This window comes from Miscanthus floridulus, chromosome 17 (assembly GCF_019320115.1).
Source record: "Miscanthus floridulus cultivar M001 chromosome 17, ASM1932011v1, whole genome shotgun sequence".
Taxonomy (NCBI): Eukaryota; Viridiplantae; Streptophyta; class Magnoliopsida; order Poales; family Poaceae; genus Miscanthus; species Miscanthus floridulus.
The window spans coordinates 48,679,866-48,687,966 of NC_089596.1; the positions used below are offsets into that span (position 1 = coordinate 48,679,866).

Sequence of the window (8,101 nt, forward strand, 5' to 3'; positions counted from 1 at the left end):
TTTCTTGATATTGCTAGGATTTGTGAACTCTTTGTGTGAGTGATTGAAATATTTATGTGTTGATAATTTTAGTTGTGAAGCGTGATGGTAATTTTCATAACAAGGATGACTCAAAAGTTGTTATTTTTTTGTAGCTTGCAACAAAAAAGAAAAATGACACTCCAATTGAAACCATGGATGAAGCATATGGCAGGTATGTATGTCTGCACCAAGTTCTCTTAGCAGTAGCAGTAGCTGTAGGCCACTGCATATGTAAACCAAACAACTTAAATATTCAGTTATGTAATTGCAGTTTGATGTAATATAAATTGCTAGTGTAGGGCACTGCAATTTTAGTTATGAGCATGTGCAATCCATGTTTTATCAAGTTGCGGCCCAGTAGTCTCTTCCAGTAGCCTCAGATAGATACACTTCATTGTAGGTCTAAAGATATAATAGTACTGAATTTACAATTGCTCTATTACTAATAAATTACATAAATTATTTGGCCACTGTAGTTGCAGCTATTAGCATTCCATCTCTTGTTTTCGGTTTTCTCAATTCTTGACTTTCCCCTTCTTTGGTTTGCTTGCTGCACTTGCACTGCTACTATTTATTGGTGTTGTCAACATCTCCTGCATGATAATATCAACAACATTAGATGAATATACATATGAAGAAGTGACATATGTTGTTGTAGTGCTAACATTTACTTTTTGCCTATGTTTCTCTGTGTTACCTGATTTCCTTTTCTTTGTTTTTTAGGTATAGGAGGAAGATGCTTTTTTTGGCATGTCTTGATGTTATGCCCTCCTTCACGACAGTGTGTACAGGTAAAGTTGCTTTTTGCTTTGCTTCTGATGTCCTCAACTATTCCTATTTGCCTGGTCACTTTCTTGGGCCTTCCTCTTTTCTGAGCATTATTAGGGTCTTGCAAAAGCATTGTATCACTTTCTTGAGCTGATTCTGTTTGAGGTAGTCTGACTACATCATTAGCATCTTGCAAAACATTAGTACCACTTTGTTGAACAGATTGTGATTGTTGCAGTCTGGCTTCATCTGCTGGTTCATTGAGTTTTCTTTGCATTCGCTTGGCTTCTTCTAGAACATAGTTGAATGTTTCCATTGTTCTTGATCCATCTGAAGCAATATTGCTCAACTTGTTTGACAATATGTTGTGCCTCAATGGCCTGCTCTTCTCAATCTCTATTTCTGGTATAGTATTCTGCCTTGTCAACTGTTTCCTCTCTTTAGCCCTCCATCTTTCAATGAAATAACTGTCATCTAGCTGAGATATATTTAGGTTTGTGAGCACCTTGATGATATGGCAGCATATTATACCATCTTTTTCAAATTTGCAACACAGACATCTATAGTTTTTCTGTGTCAAGTCTACTATCACAATGTATCTCCTTGTTCTAAACTCAAACTACCTATGGTACTCTGATTTTAACACTGCATAAACTTGATCTTTCTGGAGTTCTTGTGCCTCATACTTTGTTGCCAATATGAGCTCCTTTTGAAACTTGAAGAATATCTTTCTATTGTACAGCCTTGCAGCCTACCTTTCGAACTCATATGCCGTACTCAACCAAGGCATTGATCTGGTTTCAAAGTCCTATTTTGCTTGATTTTTTTCTGTTGTATCTGAAATTCTTTGGAACTCATTCATAAATCTCATAATACTATACCTTGGTGTGACATCTAGTTTGAATAATGCATTTGTGCCTTCACTTCTCGCTGTAGAGTTTATGAAAGGGAAGAAATGCTTCTTGAAGTAACATGGAACAAAATTTTCCCTATTAAACCACATGTCATCAAGGTATCTGAAGCCACCGACATCATATGTTTGTGGCAACTTCTTGTACAAGTACTCAAACTCTATTTCGGTCAATGAATTCCTAAGAATGTCAAAGAGATCGTCATGCAGCTTATTGTTCCTTTCTAATGAAAATATCCTGCCACCTTTCTCTTGAGCTTTCTTCATAATGTGGAAGAAGCAGTTCTGATGAATAGTGTCTGATAGAACATTTCTGATAGCAGCCTTCATTGCTAGGTCCTGGTTAGTGATTATAGTTTTAGGGTGCTTTCCTCCCATACAAGTCAGCATTGTCTGAAACAACCACTCAAAAGTTTCTGTAGTTTCATCCATTATGAAAGCGTAGCCAAACAGGCAATTGTCCCCATGACCTATAATACCAACAATTGGTGCAAACTTGAGGGAGTACTTGTTTGTGTTGTAGGTTGTATCAAAACTGATGCAATCTCCAAATTCCTCATAATACCTTCTGCTTGTACCATTGGACCAGAAAATGTTTTTCACTTTGTTGTTTTCATCTATGGAAAACTTGTAGAAGAACATTGGGTCCTCAGCCTGTTTCTTAGAGAACCAGTCATACACTTGCTGCATGTCATTATCCGATGTTGCCTTATTTATCTTTGTCTTCTCGTTGCTGAATATGTTTCTTGTTGTATGGAGTGACATCCCCTCTTATATAAGATAGGACTGCCATAATCTTCCTATCTGGTAGGTTCACTTTGTTGAATGTTGCAATAAGTTCCTTCTCCATTTCAGTCATCCTAATCTGTGAAAATAGTTTATTCTTCTGATCCTTGCTTGCAAACGCATGATTATGCTCAAGATTCAACCTGGTTATTGTCCATTCTCCATTCTGTAGTGTGACAACAAGTTCAGCGTGGGCACTCGGTTGGTATAAGCGTACTTGTTTTCCTTTTGTTTGGCACAAGATTAGGTGTTGGCGGTGTACTAGAAATCTTCTTTTTGTTATTTCTTGCTGCTTTGGACTCCTAAAACAGAAATCTTCCTTTTGTTGTTTCTTGTGCTTCGTACTCTTGAAACATCAGTGCTATCATCCTCCTTTCTCTTACTAGACAAGTTACACTTGTATGTGACCCTTGTTACCTGGCCATAGTTGTGATCTTTCTTGTCTTGGCACTTGTATGTGTGCCATTTGACCAATGAAAACCCGACTATAAATGCATAGTCATTGTAGAAACTGTACGCATCTTCTGTTGTTTTGAATTTCATGCCTAGCTGAGGAACATGCCTGCTAGCATGTTTGTGAGACAAACGCTCAGCTGCCATAATACTTTGGCTTTCAATCTGAATTGCCCTGAGCTCTTCTTCATCTTGTTCTTCACTTGCTACTAGATGTTGTTTTGTCATGTTGCCCTCTGTATCTTGCTCCCCTTCACTGTCTTTCCTTATGTACCATGTTTTCTTCATTTGCAAACTCTGGTACTGCTTCTGATTCTTCATTTTGTAGGCCATCTAAATCATCTTGTGGTGGCTCATAGATTCTGTTGGTAGTGATGAACATCCGGTTCTGTTTTCACCAGTAAGGAAAAAGGTGTACTGTTAGATATTTCATCTTGTATTGTAGCAAACAAAGTAATTTAGCTGTATATGTAGAGAACAAGTAAATACCTCTAGTGGAAATGGCTCATTGAGTATGTCCATGAAACTTCCTGTCATTTCAGATGACAAAAATTCTTCATAATTCTGATTTGAAGATTTAGCCTGAGCTATGACTTGGTTCATAAGGCTTGTATAGCTTGATCCGCCCTGTGATAGTACATAACTTGTTCCTCCTGGTGACATGATCTCCTGCAAATTTTGGGGTTCACCATTACAATAAAATCTTAGTTCTTTTGTTAGTACCCATTTTTTTTAAAAAAATTGTGAAATGCGAGTTTTAAGAATCTCACTTCTTGTCTCTGCATTTCTTGTTCTTGTCCATAGCTGCTGTAGTTCACTGGTGGTATTAAGCTCTGCTATTACAGCATGAGGTCAGTCAAATGCCAAGGAGATAGAGAGGAAGACAAAGTAGTGGAATAACACATTGAAGCAAGACAAAGTAAGTCAAACTTGTAGTGCCTGCTGCATTATTATTATTATATTTTTTGCACAGGGTTTGATGAACTTATATATGTCACACTGACAATATGTGTTATAAGTTGAATTCCTTTTTACCTCATGAGTATTGTTGGCATTTTCAATGTTTGTATGAAACATGTAGTAGCTCTCAGGATTGAATTCCACTTCTCTTTCGGACTGCACCTTGCATATGAAGAAGACTATCCTATCCATAATAGTTGTATTCCTAGTAGTGCTGATGAACTATCCTGTTCATTACAAACAAACAAAAAGAAACTCAAATATCAGTAGTTGCAATTAGGAATAGTCTAAATTACAAGTTTGTAGCATTGCAAATGTAGTTTTCTTAATATGTAATATCTGCAATTTTTATTTACCTCATTAGTATAATTGGGGTTTATAATGTTTGAATCAAAATTGTAGTAACTTTGAATATTGGCTTCTAAATCTCTTGCTAAAGCACTCTGCATATATTAAGATAAACCGATTAGTGAAAGCAACACTGCCAAAGCACTCTGCATATAATAAGATAAATCAATTTTTCAAACCTATTCACAATGTATGTTAGCTAGTTATCTCTGATAATTGTGTAAGTTCCAGTCCAGTGTCATCACATCCAATACCCATTTCCCTTAAGAAGTCTTCATCTCCTATTTGATGTAGTCCTTCAGTTGTGAACCTGCATAAACATGCAACAAACTATTATTTTTAGGTGTAAGAAGATCTTTTGCATTGCAGTCAGCCAGTGGGCAGTGACATTTATGGTGGTCATCTAAACTTACAACCAAAACAAACAAGCAAAAAAGAAGGGTGTTTGCCTCTATTGCAATTCTGTCATGTGCAAGGAATTCCACAAGTTGATCAATTTGTGATCAAGTTGCCTCTGAGTTCTTTACAAGTTTCCCCAAAATCCTATACAAGTTACCTCTAAATCCTATACTAGTTGTCTCTGAATTCTATACAAGTTGCCCCTAAATCCTATACAAGTTGCCTAGGTTCATAACACATTGTTCTTGTAGTCATCAACCACCATGTAGGCATGGATCCCACTAGATTTGTAATTGTTGGAGATAGATAACTGGAAATCTAAATCGGTTTGACAAGTGTACTTTACTTTCGATAACTATAGAGCTATAGCAATAGCAACAAAGAAGATAGAAGCAAGATGGTTATGGTTCAGGTGTTTCAGTGAACTGATGCAATGAGAAAAATGAGATGAAGGCAAGAAATAGAATAATCTTGCTAGTTAGTACCTTTTTCCTAGGCAGATCATATCCTTTGCCCTTGTTCATCTTCTTGTGTTTTACCTGTGCATTTATTCTCTAATTTTCGCTCTTCTCTCCACTCTAATTCCCCTTCTAGATCTAGATTGATTGGGGGTTTTTCTTTCTTGCTGGAGGGTGTAGTGGCAGAGCTATAATTTGTGTACTGTTTAATTGGGCCGAATAGCTGCTTTGTGGGCCGAATGAGTAGTTATTTGATATAACGGGTATCGGATCTTGCACCCGTTAAGGTTTGGCGGGCCCAGTAGCTGCTTTGGTTGGGTTTGCAGGTTCATTTGCGGACCCATTTTGTTGCCTGCTACAGAGAAACAATAGAGAACAGATCTGACCCTTGGATGCAGATCCAAGGGCCCTAGACGTCGCCTGAGATGGTTCATATATTTTAGGCGACTGAAATATAGCAACTCCCTATTAAAAATGCATAACTCATGCTTTTCATGGGTCATGGCATTAACATAAAAGGAGACAAAAAATTGGCTGAAAAAATGGCTCAAACTAATCTTGAGCTTGTACAATGTTCACTACTAGCATATAAGACAAGCCCGACTTCTCTATGTATAAAAGGTTTATTTGTATTGGTACCCTTACAATTTTCATGGATCCGAAAAACACCATGTTGTACGCTGTGGATTCTCTTGTGCCATTACAATTTTCTCTGTACTTGGTAACTTTTTTTTGTGACGCTCTGTACTTGGTAACTCATATATACCTTGTTGTACACTGTGGATTCTCTTAGACCCTTCTGTAGGCCAATGTATTTTTGTATCACCCAAAATACCCATCTATCCACCTCTCTATTCACATCACTAACACATGGCCCCATAGGTCATCTCCTTCCTCATCTTCTCATTCACAGGCACCTACTCTCTCTCTCTCTCTCTCACACACACACACACACCGCACATGTAGCCACTAATCGCTAGCCTTGGCGAAGCTCCCACTCCCATGCCGCTGGCACGTCTCACGCACATGCGCATCCCCACACCCACACATTGGTCCCTGTGTTTGTCGCCCTTTGCTCGGTGGTGGTTGGATTTGCGCGTGAGGCATACGGTGGCTGCCACAATGCTGGTGATGGCCAAGAAGTTGTTTGATGGTATTTGTTAACGCAAACAGATAAATCTACAAGCGCACGGTGCGCTGCCATGTGTGGCTAGCCATGGCTACTTTAGCCTAGCCACCACTGGCCTCTAACATGTAGAGCTACTGCTACTGCTTGTGTAGCCAAGCGGTACTACTGCCGGCCTCATCGTGCTGCCGCACTACCGACCCGCCCCGCGCCATGACCAAGCTGCTGCCGGTGCCACCGCCTCACCATCACGTCTGCGCTTCTCTCTACACCTCTACGCCGCTACTGGCTTGGTTTGAGGCTACCACTGCCGCGCACACGTGGCCAAGCTCGAAGTCGCCTTGCCATTTATGGCGCTGTGCTGTGCAGGCCATGTTGGTCGTGGATGCGCTTGCTTGTCCATAGCGTCTATGCGCATGCCTCCATGATCATGCCGATCGCGTGCTGCCAAGGCGAGCCTGAGCTGAGCCCAGCTATCATGCCCCGTCTTTCTCTCTGCTGCCGCTGTCGAGCCACACCATCAAATTAAGCATCGAGTGATCACCTCTATTCAATTCAGCGCATCCGCAGCTTCATCATCGAGTCCTCTCGCTGCCTGACCCCATCCAGCCTTGAACCGTGCACGGCCAAGCTCCAATTTGGAACTTTCCCCACCACCATGCCGATAAGGCTACGCTCGGCCATGGCCAAGGGTAGCCCTCCATCACTTCACCCTGAGCCAATTCCTGTGCACCACTAGATTCGCCTTCATCCCCTCCTCGCCCTATGCGCCATAGCCGAACCTCTATCGCCTTTGTGTCATCTCTGACGTGACCGTGCAGCCATGGTGCTGCTACCGCAATGCTCTATCGCACGTGGCTAGCCCTTCTCTATCATCCTCCACTACAACCATCACCTCGTCCTAGGTCTACGGTAGCCTCCTAATGCTTGCGCGCTAACAAATTAGGTCTGTAGCTACCCTAGCTCGCCCAAACAGTGGCAGTCGTCGTCGTAGATGGCCGTGCGCAGCTGTAGCCTTCCCCAGCAAGTCATGTCACCCTACACCACCGCTTAGCAGTAGCCGATCGAGTTAGAGATGGTGACCAACCTGTTAGGAGGGTCGACGCAGGTCCTAGGTGGCCGACGCGGCCGCGCTGTGTCACCGCCCGCCACGCCGCCGTGCGCTGAGTCATTGGGGTGTGCACGGGGGAATTCTAGGAAAGCCAGGGTGTTAAGTGAGAAGGTTTGAGAGAGGGGAAAATAGCGTTAGGACTTAGTTGTAATTCGGGAGAAGTGCGAGGTCTATTTTACAAAAGCTGCCAGCGTGCGCGGGATTTCCCCAGTGCGGGCCGTCTCTACGTGGGCCGTATCTATGGGCCGCCATGCCAGCGTGTGCGGGTGCGCTTGGTCATGCGGGCCACGCATGTGGGTCACGTGGGAGATTCACTTTTCCTTTTTTTCTAAGGATTTAGAAATAGGTTTTCTAATTTAATTTCTGAGCTAATCTTTGGTAATTAATATAAAATCATGTAGGTGTCCAAAAATTGTGAAACAAATTTTGTTAGGTTGCTAAAATTATGATCTATCTGTTGCTATATTTAGTTCATACTTATATGTGTTGATATTAGGAGTTATTGAATCATTTGAGAATGCTTAATAATATTAAGTTAATTATTGTAGGAATTTTTGTGGTAAATTGGTGATAGTTTTAGTCCTGAAATTTTTATGGTAGCTTGATTATATTATTAGGTGCTCACTATAATTTTTATAGCCTTAGAATAGACTAAGAATTAGGGTAGTTAAATGCTCTTTGTTTCAATATATATTAAATCACTAGTAGAAATAAAGATATATCCTTAATTTGCCAGGCTAAGGTTTTGTTAGTTGAACCCA

General features: G+C 40.8%; 1 protein-coding gene and 1 long non-coding RNA gene across 2 annotated transcripts; both read right to left on the reverse strand.

Moving 5' to 3' along the window:
- Positions 1-1,597: 1,597 nt before the first annotated feature.
- Positions 1,598-2,464, reverse strand: LOC136515620 (protein FAR1-RELATED SEQUENCE 5-like). The gene has a single exon (XM_066509155.1). It carries the CDS (start codon positions 2,462-2,464, stop codon positions 1,598-1,600), a length of 867 nt encoding a protein of 288 aa, XP_066365252.1.
- Positions 2,465-3,198: 734 nt separating this feature from the next.
- On the reverse strand, positions 3,199-3,765 carry LOC136516199 (uncharacterized). Its single transcript, XR_010773967.1, has 3 exons — positions 3,709-3,765; positions 3,428-3,607; positions 3,199-3,326 (listed from the first exon to the last, which is right to left on the reverse strand). It is a non-coding gene; the product is annotated as an uncharacterized lncRNA (long non-coding RNA).
- Between the last annotated feature and the right edge of the window lie 4,336 nt (positions 3,766-8,101).